This window comes from Salvelinus sp. IW2-2015, linkage group LG14 (assembly GCF_002910315.2).
Source record: "Salvelinus sp. IW2-2015 linkage group LG14, ASM291031v2, whole genome shotgun sequence".
In the NCBI taxonomy this organism is placed as follows: Eukaryota; Metazoa; Chordata; class Actinopteri; order Salmoniformes; family Salmonidae; genus Salvelinus; species Salvelinus sp. IW2-2015.
In genome coordinates this window covers 30,004,178-30,024,024 of record NC_036854.1, presented here as the reverse complement: position 1 = coordinate 30,024,024, position 19,847 = coordinate 30,004,178, and the positions used below count along the sequence as shown (strand labels likewise).

The 19,847-nt window shown below is 45.3% G+C and overlaps 3 protein-coding genes across 3 annotated transcripts; all 3 read left to right on the top strand.

Annotated features, from left to right (window-relative positions):
• Positions 1-2,332: 2,332 nt before the first annotated feature.
• LOC111972533 (brefeldin A-inhibited guanine nucleotide-exchange protein 1) lies at positions 2,333-4,621 on the top strand. Its single transcript, XM_070446616.1, has 6 exons — positions 2,333-2,477; positions 2,987-3,059; positions 3,191-3,344; positions 3,452-3,591; positions 4,061-4,232; positions 4,464-4,621. The coding sequence occupies exons 1-6, from the start codon at positions 2,443-2,445 to the stop codon at positions 4,604-4,606; spliced, it is 717 nt and encodes a 238-aa protein (XP_070302717.1). The 5' UTR covers positions 2,333-2,442; the 3' UTR covers positions 4,607-4,621.
• A 605-nt stretch (positions 4,622-5,226) lies between these two features.
• Positions 5,227-11,696, top strand: LOC111973515 (brefeldin A-inhibited guanine nucleotide-exchange protein 1-like). Its single transcript, XM_024000902.1, has 7 exons — positions 5,227-5,370; positions 5,788-5,939; positions 9,208-9,380; positions 9,638-9,798; positions 10,847-10,977; positions 11,075-11,204; positions 11,430-11,696. The coding sequence occupies exons 1-7, from the start codon at positions 5,233-5,235 to the stop codon at positions 11,694-11,696; spliced, it is 1,152 nt and encodes a 383-aa protein (XP_023856670.1). The 5' UTR covers positions 5,227-5,232.
• Positions 11,697-12,198: 502 nt separating this feature from the next.
• LOC111973514 (brefeldin A-inhibited guanine nucleotide-exchange protein 1-like) lies at positions 12,199-19,776 on the top strand. Its single transcript, XM_070446795.1, has 9 exons — positions 12,199-12,247; positions 13,738-13,841; positions 14,664-14,869; positions 15,093-15,177; positions 15,538-15,703; positions 16,423-16,703; positions 17,194-17,352; positions 17,661-17,805; positions 19,571-19,776. The coding sequence occupies exons 1-9, from the start codon at positions 12,199-12,201 to the stop codon at positions 19,774-19,776; spliced, it is 1,401 nt and encodes a 466-aa protein (XP_070302896.1).
• The last annotated feature ends 71 nt before the right edge of the window (positions 19,777-19,847 follow it).

Here is a 19,847-nt window from a genome sequence, read left to right as displayed (position 1 = left end):
ATATGGGCTACATACACTGCTCAAAAAAATAAAGGGAACACTAAAATAACACATCCTAGATCTGAATGAATGAACTATTCTTATTAAATACTTTACATAGTTGAATGTGCTGACAACAAAATCACACAAAAATTATCAATGGAAATCAAATTTATCAACCCATGGAGGTCTGGATTTGGAGTCACAAAATTAAAGTGGAAAACCACACTACAGGCTGATCCAACTTTGATGTAATGTCCTTAAAACAAGTCAAAATGAGGCTCAGTAGTGTGTGTGGCCTCCACGTGCCTGTATGACCTCCCTCTGAGGGCCAGGCCTGCTGGCGGAGAGGACAGGCTGCTGGGAAGGCAGGCTCTGGGAGAGGCAGGCTGCTGGGAGAGACAGGCTGCTGGGAGAGGACAGGCTGCTGGGAGAGGCAGGCTGCTGGAGAGGACAGGCTGCTGGGAGAGGACAGGCTGCTGCGGAGAGGCAGGCTGCTGGAGAGGACAGGCTGCCGTGGGAGAGGACAGGCTGCTGGGAGAGCGACAGTGCTGGGAGAGGACAGCGCTGCTGGGAGAGCGGCCCCAGGCTGCTGGGAGAGGACAGGCTGCTGGGAGAGGGCAGGCATGCTGGGAGAGGGCAGCGCTGCTGGGAGAGGGCAGGCCTGCTGGAGAGGCAGGCTGCTGGGAGAGGGCAGGCTGCCTGGGAGAGGACAGGCTGCGGGAGAGGGCAGGGCTGCTGGGAGTGGCAGGCTGCTGGGAGTGGGCAGGCTGGCTGGGAGAGCAGGCTGCTGGAGAGCAGGCTGCTGGGAGAGGGCAGGCATTGATCAGTCCATGTCAGAGGGAGCAGGGTTGAATGGGGGGCGGACACGCATCTCAATACGACACCGGTGCTCTGTCCTGACCACAGCTGTCCGAGGGACTGAGAACAGAGTCACCCCTCTCTTTTACTAGGGAATAGAGAAGTCAGTCGCCGACGCAAAATGGAATTATCCACCAAAGCAGAGGGGAACAAAATAAATGGTCCTGAGAGAGAATGACTGAGTCAGATTGTGTTATGTATCGCCAACAGTCGATGACTCCCACTCTCTCCACTCATTTAGACAGCCTGTCTAAATGTGACAGCTAACTGAAATGTCTGGAATGGATAGTGGGTATTGTATATGGATCCACAAACAGACAGGATGCCGCTGTTATTACCGAGTCAACACAGTTGTCATCATCTTGTCCTTTTAGAGGATAACCAAGTAGCTATCATCTTGTCTCTTTCCGCATTCACTTTTGATTAAAGGCAGGTCTAATTAGCAGGAAACTCTACGTTGTCGGTCTCTATGTGCATTCGTGTGTGAGGGAGAGAGAGACAGAGAAAGAAGGGGGAGAGGGAGAGAGCCGGAGAGGGAGAAAGGGAACACTCACTGGATTGTACTGTCACAAAGATGCGCAGCAAATTGACACAACCACACAACATAACAGGCATGCTAGAGGAGACTGCAGCAGCAAACTGACATACCACACAACATAGCAGGGCATGCTAAGAGGAGACTGCAGCAGCAAAAACTGCACACACACACAAACATAACAGGGCATGCTAGAGGAGACTGCAGCAGCAAACTGACACACACCACACAACATAGCAGGCATGCTAGAGGAGACTGCAGCAGCAAACTGACAACACCACACAACATAGCAGGGCATGCTAGAGGAGACTGCAGCAGCAAACTGACACACACCACACAACATAGCAGGCATGCTAGAGGAGACTGCAGCAGCAAAACTGACACACACCAACACAACATAGCAGGGCATGCTAGAGGAGACTGCAGCAGCAAACTGACACACACCACACAACATAGCCAGCGGCAGCTAGAGCGAGACTGCCAAGCCAGCAAACTGACAACACACCAACACCTCCATTCAGGCCTGGGTTTATACCGAGTACACCTCCATTCAGGCCTGGGTTTATACCGAGTACACCTCCATTCAGTCCTGGGCTTACCTCCATCCCTCTTTCTTGGTTAATATTTCCCCTCCTTTTTGGTAGACTGGATAAGAAGGAGGTAGAGAGTATAGATAGAGAGTGTAGTGAAATAGCAGTAGGATAGATTGGAACCCATGTTGCAGCGGTATATGTGATCCAGATGCGTATGGACTGCTAAACCAGCGTAGGGAACTATTTCCTCTTCTGTTCAATCCCCACCCCTCCCTTTCTTCCCTCCCTACCCCTCCCTTTCTTCCCTCCCTTTCTTCCCTCTCTTCTCCTGTTCTCCTTCTCTCTCAACATTAATTGACTCTTCTTTCTCCCTCCCTCACTTATTCTCTCCACTCTCTTTTCTTGACTCCTCCTCTCCCTCTCGGCCTAGATAATGAGCAGTTGGCCCGGTCAGGCACCAACTGTCTGGAGAACGTGGTCATCCTGAATGGAGAGAAGTTTACTCCGGAGACCTGGGACAAGACCTGTAACTGCATGCTGGACATCTTCAAGACCACCATCCCACACGCGTAAGATACTGATGCAGGCTTTATTCATATCGCTGAGATTGATCTGGGAATATTGTCTGTGATGATTGTGTTATTGATGACCATAGTGATAGTAAACATGGAGAGCACTGAGACAGTCTTTTTTATTTTTTTATTAAAAAAAATATTTTCCTTTATTTAACTAGGCAAGTCAGTTAAGAACAAATTCTTATTTTCAATGACGGCCTAGGAACAGTGGGTTAACTGCCTTGTTCAGGAGATTCAATCTTGCAACCTTTCGGTTACTAGTCCAACGCTCTAACCACAAGGCTACCTGCCGCCCCAGTATAAACTTCATATGAAGAAACATCCAATAAGAAGGGACGGGAGAGGTGGTATTTAATGGCCGTGGTCACTTCTACCATTGTTTAGTTAACAGAGTGATATCATACTGTCTGTGTATGGTAATGTATGGTATAACACTGTCATGCTGTGTAAAAGTAGAGTAGCACTGTCCTGTCACATATCGTACCTCTCTGCCCTCTTGTCAGGCTGTTGACATGGAGACCAGCAGGAGCAGAGGGAGATCCCATGACACCACAGGACATATCAGACAGACAGCTGGTATGTTTCAAACCCTGACTGTACTGTAGGTCTTCCAGTCAGTCTGGTGTATCTCTTATGCCAGATTAGACCGTACAGCAACATAACCCAGTACCATGCAGACAAAATAACTTCTGCCCATGTGCCCTCAGGACTCAATTTCCCAGAAGTCCGTGGACATCCAGTCCCATTCCGAGGACCAGCATTCCATCAACAGCGCAGAGAGGGTTGCCATGGAGACCCGGCGGCAGAGTCAGTACAGCACAGGCATTTATGAGGATGGCCCTAGAAACAGGACCCCTATAAGTTAGTGTGTCTCTCACTTTTACCACTTTTACGCCTTGTACAACTGGAGTGTTTTTCAACCTCTTGCTCATTATTTGTGTGTGTGTGCGTGTGTGTGTGTTCCACAGAGATCCAGGAGCAGAGGTTATTCTCAGCCTTGCTCATTAAGTGTGTGGTGCAGTTGGAGCTGATCCAGACCATAGACAACATGGTCTTCTTCCCTGCGACCAGCAGGAAGGAAGACGCTGAGAACCTGGCTGCTGCACAGGTAACGGCTCACTCCCTATGTGGAGGATGAGAGGCATCACTGGTTCAGAACTTTGGGGAAGGTCACATTTCTTGCTAAAATGTTTGTTCTTGCTGAATTAATTTTCAGTAGTTTGGCTAGATGGACTGATCATTGAAAATGTTAAATGTATCTACTTCAGCGTTTCCCGGGCCTGGGCCTAAGGGCTGCACGTTTAGGTGTTTGTCCCAGCACTACACAGCTGATTCAAATCATCAACTCATCATCAAGCTTTGATTATTTGAGTCGTGCTAGGGCAAAAACCAAAACGTGCAGCCCTTGGGGTCCCCAGGACCAGGTTTGGGAAACGCTGATCTACTATATGTTCTTATTGTAGAAATTGTTAAGGAAGGAGGAATCTATTGACAACAAAGAAGTGAGAAGGCTCTGTATGTGTTTGGTTGTGTTTGGTTGTTTAATGGTTGTGTATGTATGTGTTGGTCCTCTCCAGAGAGATTCTCTGGACGCAGCAGACATACTAGTGGATACCCAGGACCAGGGAATGTACCGCTACCTGACCTCAGAACAGCTGTTCAAGCTGCTGGACTGTCTGCTGGAGTCCCACCGCTTCGCCAAAGCCTTCAACGCCAACAACGAGCAGAGGACCACTCTCTGGAAGGCAGGTGGGTCACTGCACCAGAACAGAGGCGGTTATACCAGCGTCCATCTATGGCTCTGCAGTGCACCACCCGAGGAATCTGCTAGAATGATATGAAGTAGAAGAGTGATGTTATGAATCTCAAATGGAATTCTTTGAACAATTGGCACAATGTCCCCTGTTTGTACTCCCTTATGGTGATGGGCCTCTCTGTGACTGTAGCGGGCAGTAACCACTCTCTCTCTGTCTGTTCCAGGTTTTAAAGGGAAGTCAAAGCCCAATCTGCTGAAGCAGGAGACCAGCAGTCTGGCGTGTGGCCTGAGGATCCTGTTCCGGATGTACACTGACGACAGCCGTCAGACTGCCTGGGAGGAGGTCCAGAGACGGCTGCTCAAGTAAGGAAGGACCGCCACGCCGCACCACCATATCACTGAATGGCGCTTGTCAAACTATACAAATGGACTCTGCAGTTCTTTTCTACTGCTTCCTGCTGTTGTTCTGCTCCTCTCCCTCTCACTAACGAGCCTTTCACCATGTCACGACAATCCCTGATCATCCTCTCACTGCACACACAAACCTCCCTCATGGAGCTGTGTGTGATGGGGGGAATTACTGTATTTTCACATATGTCTGAAGGATGCCCAGAATGTGCTCTCGATTTACAAAAATATTTTATAACTAATTTGCTGCTTTGTTGTGGGTGGAACTCTCTGCAAACATCACTTTTATTGAAATCCTATAAATGGAACGTCTGGAGTATTTAAGAACCAGGCAGCAGGCAGCTATCTACCAGAATAAACAACTTTCATAATTTTTCATGAGGGGGAGCAAGGGCATGTCAGACGGCTGTTATTTATGAAGGGCTGCTGGGAGAGGACAGGCTGCTGGGAGAGGGCAGGCTGCTGGGAGAGGGCAGGCTGCTGGGAGAGGACAGGCTGCTGGGACAAGTCCTGGGTTTTTTTATACGCGAGTACAACCTCCATTCAGGCCTGGGTTTTATAACCTGAGTAAAATGTGCTGTGTCTATGGATGAGCTGGCCTCGCCCACACACCCCCGCATGTTCAGCCTGCAGAAGATAGTGGAGATCTCCTACTACAACATGGGACGTATCAGACTGCAGTGGTCCAGGATCTGGGAGGTCATTGGAGACCACTTCAACAAGGTGGACATCTTGGGATGTATTTCTCTACTTAAAGCAGGGGTACACAACTCTGGTTGTCAGGGACAGCTGTTTCTTTCCCCCTCTGCATTAATTGATCAATTCATGTTGTTGGCTAGATCAGTGTTTCCCAACTCCAGTCCTCCAGTACCCCCTAACAGAACATGTTTTTGTTGCCCTCAGCAACACCTGGCTTAAAGAATCTAATCTAAGGGCTTTAGTACTTCACTGATTTCTGCTGTGTTTCTGAAGTGCGGCATGTCTTATTTTGCAAGTCATGTTTCTGACTGGGGTCTAGTTTATCAGAGAACACACAAAGTGATTTGGAGAGGACATTACCCTTACAAAAAAAGATTGCAGTTTTGCAGTTACACTGCAGTAAGTGATTGGGGTAGAGATGTTAAACTTCTTTCTGTTCAGGTTGGTTGTAACCCCAACGAGGACGTGGCTATCTTTGCCGTGGATTCTCTCCGGCAGCTGTCCATGAAGTTTCTAGAGAAGGGAGAGCTGGCGAACTTCAGGTTCCAGAAGGACTTTCTGAGGCCTTTCGAGCACATCATGAAAAAGAACAGGTAAAGAGGATGTTGCCTTAAACGTTATTCCTGATCGACTCCTGTGATTCAATCAGGTTCAAGCATTTCGCTACACCCACAATAACATCTGTTAAACACGTGTATGTGACCAGTAACATTTGATTTGAGTGTGCACGTGTTTAGCATAATTGCATGAATATGCTTGTGGTTGTGCTTGCTTAGGTGCGTGTATGGTGGTACATGTACACACAAGCTGGTTGCCTAGGCGCTTGGCTGTGGTAGTCTGGCGTCACAAGGTCGGTATTGTATTTTACCTCTGCGGTTCACATTTCAGCACCTATCTCGCTTAGCGCTGCAGTCAGCCAGTCTCCCTGTACTCCCTTATGGAAAAACACACATTCATTTTGCGTGATCACATGTGAAGTGTTCCAAAAACACATGCGATTCTCCACGTGAAATCTGGTCTTTCTGTAAGGGCTGAGTCACTGCTCTGTGTCACCCAGCTCTCTGAGGAGGAGCAAACAGACAGTCAGAACTAGGGCTGTGGCTGTCACGAAACTTTGTCAGTTGGTGATTGTCAAGCAAATAACTGGCGGTCTCACAGTAATTGACCGTTAATTAACAAACACATTTAGCATCTCCTGGCTTTCACACACAGCCTACAAGCCACTGATGCAGACCTTTGGAACATCTACATTTTACAAAGTCTAATAAATCCATGTTATATAGCTTACACCATAATAAATCCATTATTTTAGACAGGTCTAAAGAAGCATGATATGAAGAAAATGTAGTCTATTTCAGAAGAACAGAATAGCATACTCTGAGTTGTCCTGATATGGCTATGCCTGTAACGATGTCCGCTGAGAGTCAGGAAGCAAGTTCAGGGAGTGAATACATTAAACAGATAAATGAACAAAACAAGAAACACAAACAGTGCACCGACATGAAACAGCAACAATGACGACTGTGGAAGAAACAAAAAAAAGGAGTGACATATAAAGGGCAGATAATCAAGGAGGTGATGGAGTCCAGGTGAGTGTCATTATGCGCCTAACGCTGGTGACAGGTGTGCACCCTAACGAGCCGCCTGGTGACCTAGAGGCCGGAGAGGGAACACATGTGACTGCCAAATGGCTGTGGGCTACACTAGTTCATTTAGCATACAAGATTTGCATGGTATTCTTTTATAGTATGAAGAATACAATTGAACAAAGCTGAATAAAATATTAATATTTTCTCCAAAGGATTTGAGGGAGTGTGCACATGTGGCTATTCTGTGTTGTGCGGTTAACAAAGAAATAGGTATTCCTATATGCTTCATTTAGAGTTATTAATTTAACTTTAGTTGTTCTACAAATGTTGGGCTATATGTTTTGATGTGTAATACATTGTTAGGCTGCATGATGAGACTAATGATGATTTGAAAAAAGTCGCTTGAAAGGCATGAGATCTGCTTTGTTTTTTGTACACACTTCATTAGTTTCTCATTCACAATTTGACAAGCACTTGATAAAGCCTTGAGTTTCACGGCAGCATCCCCTTTGTGGCCGTAATGCACCCTAAAAAAATCCATGCTTTTTGTGGCCAGTGGTGTCCTTCTCCCATCACGTGATCGGGTCTTTCTCACAGGCTACAAGTGAAGACAGACACATCGGGGACACAACTGCGCACGTCCTTATCCAATTCCGAAGTGCATATTGAAGATATTGGAAGAACTGTCCACATTTACTTTTTGTCAGCCAACAAAATATGTAGGCCTAACGAACAGCAAAAGCACTAGCCTATGTCGATCTACTATCCCCCATTGTACAAAAGTTGACCTATTCTGTGCGAGAAATAAATATTTCCAACATAGTGTGGGGCAGTTGTGGGATGCAATATATCCCAAATTAATTAATACAACCACTAGCATCAAAAACACTTTTACGCAATGTGGCTGACGCAACAGATCAGAACATTTAGCTTAAAATGCTGATAAACTATTAGGCTATTTCTTCACATTATAAGGGCAGCAATGCGCAGATGCAGTAGCCTTTAAGCGTGAATGTTCCATTAGCTGAAAACACCATTATCAAAAGTGACTGCAAATGTGATTATGCATGTAATGCTTTTATTATAAAGGTGCATTTTATGGTGAAAATTATCTTCCCCAATCTATTATTATGTATGCCAGTTAGGCTCTCAACCCCTTGTAAAGTGGATTAATGTGCTTAATTTTAAGAAGTTATTTGACCACTTTAGTTGTGATACAAACCTTATCAAAACATACAGGCCTATGGGCTAGGCTACATGAGGTGTGTGACTATGATTCGAAAAAGTCGCCAAAAAAAAGGGAGTTTCTTATGATGGGCATCATTCACAAGTGATAATATATAATTCACAAGTGATAATATATAATTCACAAGTGATAGGCTCATATTGTCACCCAGCAGAATATTCTTGATTTAATCTTGTCATTACATATACTAAATAATATATATGTGTGAAATTTGTTTGGATTTAGAATGGACCATTATCATGCACCTGTTTCGAAGACATTTGCATTGATGTCAGAGTGATTAGAGGGACAATAGAGTGCTGAGTACCAGGCAGTTAGAAGGCTTTGTAGGCTACTAAAGACCATCAGCAGCATCAGAGCTTGGAGAAGCCTAATTACCGTGACTAAACGGTCACGTGGAATTTGACTGCCGTCATGACTCGTGACCAACGGTGTGGTGGTTATACGGTCACCGCAACATCCCTAGTCAGAACTAACCCGAGATGGAGATTTTATATAATATCTCTTCTTGGTTTTGAACATGAGAATAGCACTCTGGCAACTAAATCAAAGACAACAGAGTTGAAGTTGTGACACAGATGCAGTTGATTCAAATTGGAGTTAAAAGCTGTTTTCATTGATGTGAAGGAGAACTACCAGTCCCAAATCCAACCACTGGCTTACTGTGAGAAGAGTGTTACAGCTCAGAGGAAGTGGCAGGGAGCCACGTAAAGCCATGGACGCCCTGTGGTGCTGTGTGTTCATTAGACTCAGCCAGTGTGTGAGAGTACTTTTGTGCAGAGGCTGGTCCTCTCTCATTCTTCAAAGCGCCCGGAAAAATAGACCAGCTCTTTGCTATGACAACAGTCGCCGTCGGAAACCAGTATGTCACAACATCCAAAAGGGGACAAATGAGAAGGGCTGAATAAAGGGCTGTAGCAGGGGTACTTGTACTTTGACTGCTACTGCACTATTGGTGATCCTCCTCATAGTCCAACTTTCTTTCACATACAGTATAACCCATATGTCCTCCTCCTGCTCCTCCAGATCTCCAACGATCAGGGACATGGTGGTGCGCTGTATAGCCCAGATGGTCAACTCACAGGCGGGGAACATCCGGTCGGGCTGGAAGAACATCTTCTCAGTGTTCCACCTGGCTGCCTCGGACCAGGACGAGAGCATCGTAGAGCTAGCCTTCCAGACCACGGGGCACATCTCCAGTGAGTTACTAAGACACACACACACACCTCGGGCTAAGAACTGATCTTTCATATCTGATCTGTAGTGTCTCTATCTGATAATATGTTATTTTCAATATGATGGTTTCACTATTAGATTAATATTTAATCGTCAAGTTGTTTATTTTAGTATTTTTGATGACAGGGCCATGGAATGTAATTCTGATTGACAGATCAACTTTAGTCATCAGATTCCAATTTGATCCATTTCCTCTGATCTTCTTCTGTTCTTCTCTCAGCGAATGTATTTGAGAAGCACTTCCCAGCCACCATAGACTCCTTCCAGGATGCAGTCAAGTGTCTGTCTGAGTTCGCCTGCAACGCCTCCTTCCCGGACACCAGCATGGAGGCCATCCGCCTCATCCGACACTGCGCCAAATACGTCTCTGACAGGCCCCAGGTCAGTTACAAACAAACACTGGACTGGGTTTATTACCAGGTTTCATAGTTAATAAGACCTGAACCCAAATCAGTCATTGCTGAACATCAAATGGTACTGCCCATAGTTGTTCATGTTATACCATGACTGGTCCCCAAACATTCAGATTTTTCTTGTGACTTACCAGCTAAACATTGTAAGTCACTCTGGGTAACAGCATCTCCCAAATTAGAGATATATCTGTGTATATATTATTCCACCTAAAAGGAAGCGATTACCAAACCTTCCATAACAAAGCCATCACCTACAGAGAGATAAACCTGGAGAAGTCCCTTAAGCAAGCTGGTCCTGGGGCTTTGTTCACAAACAGACCCCACAGAGCCCCAGGACAGCAACACAATTAGACCCAACCAAATCATGAGAAAATAAAAAGATAATTACTTGACACATTGGAAAGAATTAACAAAAACAGAGCAAACTAGAATGCTATTTGGCCCTAAACAGAGAGTACACAGTGGCATAGTACCTGACCACTGTGACTGTATATATACAGTACCAGTCAAAAGTTTGGACACACCTACTCATTCCAGGGTTTTTCTTTATTTTTACTATTTTCTACATTGTAGAATAATAGTGAAGACATCAAAACTATGAAATAACACATATGGAATCATGTAGTAACCAGAAAAGTGTTTAACAAATCTAAATATATGTTATATTTGAGATTCTTCAAAGTAGCCACCCTTTGCCTTGATGACAGCTTTGCATATGAAAATGTACCATGTTAGAAAATATGGTGCTTACTGCCAGTGCTTTCCCCCAAGGTCTCTTGTCTATATGCTCCAGCCCCACTGTCTGCTTTATGTTTGTTTGTGTGGGGGTGGACAAGAGGAGAGGAGGGGATTAGGTGTGTGCACGTGTGTGGGCGCATGGGCAGTGGGGCAATTTCAGGGAAAGCCTCCAGTGAACCGGCTTAGACCGTTAAAACGTTAGTGTTTGTCGGCATGTCCGTGTATGGGTGTGTCATCTCAGGGCATGGTGGTAAGCAATCCTGTTTTCTCTCTGGCAGGCGTTCAAAGACTATACCAGTGATGATATGAATGTAGCCCCAGAGGACCGGGTGTGGGTGAGGGGGTGGTTCCCCATCCTCTTTGAGCTGTCCTGCATCATCAACAGGTGTAAACTGGACGTCAGGACCAGGTGAGAAGAGTTTCAGTCCTGTGCCATTCTAGATGGGAATATTAAGTCTGAACTGATGGTAAGGGTGTACTGTTGAGTAAATGTGTGTGTGTATCAGGGGTCTGACGGTGATGTTTGAGGTGATGAAGACCTATGGACACACCTTTGAGAAACACTGGTGGCAGGATCTGTTCAGGATCGTCTTCAGGATCTTTGACAACATGAAGCTGCCTGAGCAGCAAACTGAGGCAAGTCTCCACATCCCAAATACCCAACACCCATTCATCAAAGACCCAGCTTTATCTCCTGTGTAACCAACGCCTATTTCCATATGTACACCATTGGTTCCACAATTTACAGCACCAATCCCTGGGTACAACTAGTATCCAGTACCACTTGCTACAATGACTAGATTATGCCCAGAGGCACTGGTGTAACCGTTGTAACCCTTCTGTGGTGTTTTGGTCTGCCAGAAAGCAGAGTGGATGACGACCACCTGTAACCACGCACTTTACGCCATCTCTGACGTGTTCACGCAGTACTTTGAGTCTCTCAGTGACGTCCTGCTGGATGACATCCTGGCCCAGCTGTACTGGTGTGTTCAGCAAGGTGAGGACAGCCACCTTCAGGCCTGGGTTTATACCGAGTACACCTCCATTCAGGCCTGGGTTTATACCGAGTACACCTCCATTCAGTCCTGGGTTTATACCGAGTACACCTCCATTTGCTTATCACTTTAATACATGTTCTGCTTCTAAACTGGTTAAATAAACGGTAGTTAACAAGCAGTTAATGCTTGACTCTGGAGATGCTTGGTAATATGCTTGATGCTGGAGATGCTTGGTACATGCTGACTCTGGAGATGCTTGACTCTGGAGAACATGCGCTCTCGAGTTAACATGCTTAGACTCTGGAGATGCTTGACTCTGGAGATGCTTGGTAATCATGCTTGATGCTGGAGATGCTTGCTCTGGAGAATGCTTGAATGCTATCTGGAGATGCTTGGTAACATGCTTGACTCTGGATGTATGGTAACATGCTTGACTCGGAGTGCTTACATGCTTGGACTCGAGATTGCTTGAATCTGACTCTGGAGATGACTTGGTAACATGCTTGACTCTGGAGATGCTTTGACTCTGGAGATGCTTGCGTAAACATGCTTGCACGCTGGAGATGTTGGTATCATGCTCTGACTCTGGAGGATGCTTGGTATCATGCTTGACTCTGGAGATGCTTGGTAACATGCTTGATTCTGAGATGCTGTGGAAATGCTTGACGCTGGAGATGCTTGGTAACATGCTTGACGCTGAGATGCTTGGGTAAACTGCTTGACACTGGAGATGCTTCGGTAACATGCTTGATGCTGGAGATGCTTGACTCTGGAGATGCTTGGTAACAATGCTTGACGCTGGAGATGCTTGGTATCATGCTTGACTCTGGAGATGCTTGGTAACATGCTTGATTCTTGAGATGCTTGGTAACATTGCTTGACGCTGGAGATGCTTGGTATCATGCTTGACTCTGGAGATGCTTGGTAACATGCTTGACGCTGGAGATGCTTGGTACATGCTTGACTCTGGAGATGCTTGGTAACATGCTTGATGCTTGGAGATGCTTGACTCTGGAGATGCTTGGTAACATGCTTGATCTGGAGATGCTTGGTAACATGCTTGACTCTGGAGATGTTGGTAACATGCTTGACGCTGGAGATGCTTGGATACATGCCTGACTCTGAGATGCTGGTATCATCTGACGCGAGATGCTTGGTGATATGCTTGGTAATATGCTTGACTCTGGAGATGCTTGGTAACCATTGCTTGACGCGGAGATGCTTCTGGTAATATGCTTGACTCTGGAGATGCTTGTAACATGCATTGGACGCTGGAGATGCTTCAGGTAACATGCTTGACACTGGAGATGCTTGGTATCATGCTTGGACGCTGGAGATGCTTGGTAACCAATGCTTGACTCTGGAGATGCTTGGTAACATGCTGATCTGGAGATGCTGGTATCATGCTGACGCTGGAGATGCTTGGTAATATGCTTGGTAATATGCTGATGTGAATTTCGTAATGCTTGATGCTGGAATGCTTGGAAATATGCTTGGTATATATGCTTGATGTGAGATGTTGTAACATGCTTGAATGCTGGAGATGTTGCTTGGTAACATGCTTGACTCTGGAGATGCTTGGTTAACCATGCTTTGAATTCTGGAGATGGCTTGGTAACATGCTTGACTTGGAGATGCTTGGTAAAGTGCTTGACACTGGAGATGCTTGGTAACATTGCTTGACTCTGGAGATGCTTGGTAACATGCTTGATTCTGGAGATGCTTGGTAACATGCTTGACTCTGGAGATGTGACTGACTGTCCTGTGGTCCACAGCAGGTGGGACAGTAGACCGGAAGCAGATCCTCAGTATCCAGGATCCATAGGAGAGACCAGCCCCAGAGATGTGGTGGTTGGCTGTGGACAGGTAGTTACGTGGTAGTCTCTTTATAGATCCTGCTGTATTACCACTGTTTGTTTGGGGTCTTAACTCTGCCATTGTTCATCATGTGAATAAATGTACTGTAAATGTTTTTAAATATGATGGATTCTGTTCTTGCAGAATATTCACAGGTTCTACCAGACTGGATGGTAATGCAAATGGTGAGTGTTTCTAAATTGGAACTGAATTCAATTACAGTATTTGATCACGTCCTTACCCGATGTGGATGTATTGGCATTGTACATGGCAGTCCTGATGGTTGACTAACACTGGTTTCCTGTGTTTCTCAGTGGACTTTGTGCGGGTTTTCCAGTACCTCCAGGAGCAAGGTATGCTGGGAACCACCCCGGAGGACCTCGCTCAGTTCCTGCACCAGGAGGAGAGGCTGGACTCGGTAAAGAACCTTTTTAAATCTGTTTACCCAGTCTACTTCAGTTATCTGCATTTCATTTGACTTGTGTGGATCCAAATAAACCCACTCTACCTCATTCAGCTCTGTGCTCTCTGAACCTTTCACCTTTTAACCTGTACATTGTGATTTAGTAGTGTAGAGTGGTTGTTGTGAATGTAACAGCTCATAGGCGATCTGGGTGGTAAATACACGAATACCCATTCTAGCTCATTAAACTCTAGGTTTACACAGTTCTCTCTCTCATCCGGCCTCCACACAGCTGCAGGCCCAGAGCAGAACACATCCATCCCATAGAAACACCAAGGCTCTTAGCTCCTAATGCTGAACCGCCAGCATTATCATCCCACTCCAAGATGATTCCTACGTCCTCCACCGAGCGCACATCAATTTATATTTTAACGAGTGAAGCACTCTCCCGGTTGATTGGCTGGCCTCGGGGGGGTTCAGTTCGGTGATAATCGGCATTAAAGTGTGTTCACAACATCTGCTTTGGAACAAGAGGCCCTCAAACAGCTAGCCAGAGAGACTAGTCTGACAGCACTGGGAGAGAACATAGTCCTTTCCTCTCAGTTGGCTGTGCCTCTGAGGGAAAGGAGATGCTTGTTAGGACAATATGTGTTAATTGGCTTCCAATGTGTAGCACATGCATTAAAGAGTCAAGCGAGTAAGCTGTTTTTCTATAACACTCAATATTTATTGATTGAACTCAATGTCATTGCATCGACCTCTTCCCTTTCTCTGTACCCTCGCTCTCTATCTCTCTGTCTCTCTCTCTCTCGCTCTCTCTCACATCCTACCTCTCAGACTCAGGTGGGTGAGTTCCTGGGGGACAATGATCGCTTCAATAAAGAGGTCATGTATGCCTATGTGGACCAGATGGACTTCCAAGGCAAGGACTTTGTCTACGCTCTCAGAACATTCCTCGAGGGCTTCCGTCTCCCGGGAGAGGCTCAGAAGATCGACAGGCTCATGGAGAAATTCGCTGCGAGATACCTAGAATGCAACCAGGGGTGAGTGTGGAGTGTAGTGGAGTGTACTAGTCTGGGTATTATGGATTCGTAGACTTAGAAGAAGACTTCATTTGTGATGTCAAGCACATTCAAGGACATTGAATGTCAGGAGTCAGATTGCTCTCTATTATCAAGTCAGTGCATTTACTAAATATTGTGTTGTCTATGCATCAATTCTTTATTCATCTCTATGTTTATCCTCTTCTCTCTCTCCTCTCTTCAGACAAACCGAGTTTGCGAGTGCAGACACTGCATACGTCCTTGCCTACTCAATCATTATGTTGACAACAGACCTTCATAGTCCACAGGTAAGACTGCAGCCGGAGCCAGTTTCTGGGAAGATGAACTGACAGAAACAATCACCTCAGCTGCATTTAGAAGACATTTATCCATGGCAGACACACAGGGAAAGCAATGCTAGCTGTTGCAGACAGATAAACAGACAAATAGGCAGGTGGAGAGAGACAGACAGACAGACAGGCAGGCAGGCAGACAGACAGGCAAATAGGCAGACAGACAGGCAGGCAGGCCAGAAGACAGGCAGACATACAGGCAAATAGACAGGCAGAGATGCAGGCAGGCAGGCAGACAGATAAACAGACAAATAGGCCGGCGCAGAGAGACAGGGTATGGTTATGGTAATACATCTCATATTTTACTTTTCAAAGGTGAAGAACAAGATGACTAAAGAGCAATACATCAAGATGAACAGAGGGATCAACGACAGCAAGGATCTACCGGAGGAATATCTGTCTGCCATCTACGACGAGATCGCAGGGAAGAAGATCGCTATGAAGGAGACCAAGGAAATTACTCTGAAATCCAACAAGCACAGTGCGTATCTCTGTCCCTCTGTGTCTGCCAGCACAACCATGTCATTACAGACTGAAATTGAGCGTGTCAAATATGATTTTGTTCAGACGTCAAGACGTGAAATGCCTATTTTGCGGCGTAATGGATCTTTCTCAAGTATTCAGCTTTAGATGTAACCGACGAGAGTCATTTTATCTGATATCTTTGTGGAGATTATAGAATTCTCATCACAATAAAAGAGATATAAAGGGGATTAAGATATAGTTTGATTAGATTGTATTACTGATCTGTGGAAAAGTTTGATATAGTCTCGGTTGTTCAATGGGAAAGTTTATGAGTGGATTATTTCCAGTTATAAACTGGGTGGTTAGAGCCCTGAATGCTGATTGGCTGAAAGCTGTGGTATATCAGACCGTATACCACGGGTATGACAAAACATTTATTTTTACTGCTCTAATTATGTTGGTAACCAGTTTATAACAGCAATAAGGCACCTCAGGGGGTTGTGATATATGACAAATATACCACGGCTAAGGGCTGTATCCAGGCACTGTATCCAGGCACATCCAGGCTTTTGTTCAAGTGGCTTCCTCTCGTCTCCTCTATGATATGCACTGATCTGAAAATATAGGCAAAAGCTAAATGGAGGAAGCCTTTAATCTGATCCTGGATCAGGTGTAGCCAAAAAGAAGCAGAGACTGTTTGTTGATGTTTTGGCTTTACCTCTGTTCCTGGATCAGGTGTGGCCAGTGAGAAGCAGAGGCGGCTGCTGTATAATGTAGAGATGGAGCAGATGGCTAAGACAGCCAAGGCCCTGATGGAGGCAGTCAGTCACGTCCAGGCTCCCTTCACCAGCGCCACCCACCTGGAGCACGTCAGACCCATGTTCAAGCTGGCCTGGACCCCGTTCCTAGCAGCCTTCAGTGTGGGCCTCCAGGACTGTGACGACACTGAGGTGGCTTTTCTCTGTCTGGAGGGAATACGCTTTGCCATCCGGATAGCCTGCATCTTCACCATACAGGTAATCTAGTTAGCACGCTAACACTGTATGTGTTCAAATGGTGTGTTTCCCAAATATTATTGTATTGTATTTCTTAATTTCTTTTGGCAGGGACAATGTACCACAACACATACATCCCAGAGTATAGGAAGTGATGCGTTGGACCACATTTGGCTGACAGCTCATTTACATTCACATTCGCCAGGCAGCTGAACATATAAACATGACCACATTATGTACAAACAGACATTTCAACTCATTGATCTTATGACATACAGACACTTTACAACAGAAATCAACACATTTCACATACATCATAGAAACAACATTTCTGTGGGACCTGATAATATTTGTACAACACCTATTAACAATAATAAAAACTGCACCGCCCAGTTATTATACCTATTTAGATTATACGGGTTTGTGTCTTTGTATGTCTCGGCATGATCTAAAACTTTATGGAGAGAGTAAAGCAGTACTGTCTTTTTCTCTCTCTCTCACGCACACACAGCTGGAGCGGGATGCGTACATCCAGGCCCTGGCACGGTTCACCCTGCTCACAGCCAGCTCTGGCATCACTGAGATGAAGCAGAAGAACATCGACACCATCAAGACTCTCATCACCGTCGCCCACACAGACGGGAACTACCTGGGCACCTCCTGGCACGAGGTCTGGACATACTGCCAACGTCTAGTAATCAGTATTAGCCACTATAGTATCGCTGTCAGTATTGCTGTCGTAAGCTATATTGCTTCATTTTGTCTCCATTTTTCTTTATTTTCGATATAAAAATATGTTTCTCTCTCAACTAATTAAGACTAGTGAATAGATATTTGCAAAAACAATCCTAACTAAGGCTGGCTTTACACAATCAGTCTTTTGACCAATCACATCAGCTCTTTTGACGCGTGTGTAAATGCAGCCTTATTGAATGTATGGGTGACTGTATGCCCCCACATCCCTCCCCCGTCCTACAGATAATGAAGTGTATCAGTCAGTTGGAGCTGGCCCAGCTGATCGGGACGGGGGTGAAGGCCAGGTACATCTCAGGGACGGTTCGGGGGAAAGAGGGCTTCATCACCAGCACCAAGGAGCAGAGCAACGATGAATACCTGGGCCTGGGTCACCCCTATCCGTCTAACAGCGTTGAATATATTCACCTTATCCCGTATAGAACAGCTGAATATATTCACCTTATCCTGTATAGACAGCTGAATATATTCACCTTATCCTGTATAGACAGCTGAAATATTCACCTTATCCTGTAATAGACAGCTGAATGTATTCACCTTATCCTGTATAGACAGCTGAATGTATTCACACTTAATCCCTGTATAGACAGCTGAATGTATTCACCTTATCCTGTATAGACAGCTGAATATATTCACCTTATCCTGTATAGACAGCTGAATATATCACCTTATCCTGTATAGACAGCTGAATGTATTCACCTTATCCTGTATAGACAGCTGAATATATTCACCTTATCCTGTATAGACAGCTGAATGTATTCACACCCAGGGGCACAACTCCAGTCCTTCTAGTGAGGGAAGTTGTCCTGTTTGTTGTCTTAGTTTTAATTTCTCCATGGCACTTAATTATCAATTAATGCCATTGATTAATTGCCAATTATGAATGAGTTAGTTACTGTAATAGGACAACATATAAGAATTGATAGACCTTGCTTTCCCTGGATGGCAAATTCCTTTCTCCACCTTAGTAAGCATACTGTAGTAAGGCATACTGTTAAGTAAGCAACGTACTGTAGCACTGTCTTGTTCTCTTCTCCGTGTTCAGGTTCAACAAGAAACCAAGAGGGGTGAGAGCTCGTTAAGCTTTTTGGGGAGGAGCTATTGATTGGCGCGACAGTTTTTGTTGTGTGCTATGCTGCAGAGGTTTTTTGTTTGTCTTCAGCGTATGTGGTTGTACAGTGTTTGGATCAATCCTCGGTGTGATCGCTCGACGACGTGGTTGTTCTCATTTGGGACCACGATGGTTATGGATCAAATGGATTAGTAGCAACATTTGTTGCGAAGCGTTCAACTACAACCCAACATACCATCGGACAGTCAGACCGGATACCTGCACCCTCCAGACCACAGCTAAGCCCTCTCTTGTTCCCTTTCTCTCTTTCTCTTCACGCTATGTTCCAGTGCTTTACACTGCAACTGACTCTATTTCCTAAGTACATTGACGTTTCATTGGAGCTGGACTAGTGTGTATATGAACACCACACATTCATACCCTCTGCACTCCTTCCCAGGAAGAAAATACAAACTATTGCAAATCCTCTGTGTGATGACTGGGTTCATTTGTTATTGTATGAAGTTGCTATTTATTTGCTCTGCCATTATTGTTATGAGGTATGTTTGGTGGGGTTACCAAGAATTGTGGAAGGACTGTGATGTGATGTGTGATCTATAGGGTGTGTATTCTTTTTCTCTCCGCTGGCTATCTGGTCAACAGGCTACACTCTMGGCAGTCTCTTCTGTTGATGTGTGTGGGTCTGGTAGTGGTACTCGCTGTTCTACTATTCTTTTCTTTCGGCAGGGTTAATACCTGCCTGGCGCCCGAACAAAATCTTCTTTACCTTTCTCTAATTAATACCGCTACAACTTCATGATTCCGTATGTGTTATTTCATAGTTTGGATGTCTTCACTATTATTTTACAACATAGAAAATAGTAAAAATAAAGAAAAACCCTTGAATGAGTAGGTGTATCCAAACTTTTGACTGGTACTGTATGTTTCAATTGAAAATGTTTAGTGTTGGCTTGCCTGGCTGTGCTGGATTGCTGATTGCGTTGGGGTCCTAACACCAACTACGGTTTTTACTCATCTCTCTCAGACCATTGATTGTTCAATGTTCTTCTCCCTCCGTCCCCAGGTCAGGAGAAGCCCTCGGAGCAGGAGACCAATGAGACGAAGGCCCCAGAGACCATCAACCGCTACGGAAGCATCAACTCCCTGGACTCCACAGCCTCGTCGGGCATCGGGAGCTACAGTACACAGATGTCAGGGACAGACAACCCAGAGCAGTTTGAGGTTCTCAAACAACAGAAGGAGATCATTGAGCAGGGCATCGACCTGTAAGCCAGACTAGTGCTGCTATGCTGTATACCTGAATATATTCACCTTATCCTGTATAGACAGCTGAATATATT

What these genes read in the sequence shown, in the direction of transcription:
- LOC111972533 (XM_070446616.1), top strand. Translation starts at nt 2,443, where the DNA reads ATGCTGGACATCTTCAAGACCACCATCCCACACGC. An exon ending in AAGACCACCATCCCACACGC is followed by an intron (nt 2,478 to 2,986) that starts GTAAGATACTGA and finishes CCCTCTTGTCAG; the next exon opens with GCTGTTGACATGGAGACCAG. An exon ending in AGAACCTGGCTGCTGCACAG is followed by an intron (nt 3,592 to 4,060) that starts GTAACGGCTCAC and finishes GGTCCTCTCCAG; the next exon opens with AGAGATTCTCTGGACGCAGC.
- LOC111973515 (XM_024000902.1), top strand. Translation starts at nt 5,233, where the DNA reads ATGGATGAGCTGGCCTCGCCCACACACCCCCGCATGTTCAGCCTGCAG. An exon ending in AAACTGGACGTCAGGACCAG is followed by an intron (nt 10,978 to 11,074) that starts GTGAGAAGAGTT and finishes TGTGTGTATCAG; the next exon opens with GGGTCTGACGGTGATGTTTG. An exon ending in TGCCTGAGCAGCAAACTGAG is followed by an intron (nt 11,205 to 11,429) that starts GCAAGTCTCCAC and finishes TTGGTCTGCCAG; the next exon opens with AAAGCAGAGTGGATGACGAC.
- LOC111973514 (XM_070446795.1), top strand. Translation starts at nt 12,199, where the DNA reads ATGCTTGATTCTGAGATGCTGTGGAAATGCTTGACGCTGGAGATGCTT. An exon ending in CAGACCTTCATAGTCCACAG is followed by an intron (nt 15,178 to 15,537) that starts GTAAGACTGCAG and finishes TACTTTTCAAAG; the next exon opens with GTGAAGAACAAGATGACTAA. An exon ending in TCTGAAATCCAACAAGCACA is followed by an intron (nt 15,704 to 16,422) that starts GTGCGTATCTCT and finishes TTCCTGGATCAG; the next exon opens with GTGTGGCCAGTGAGAAGCAG.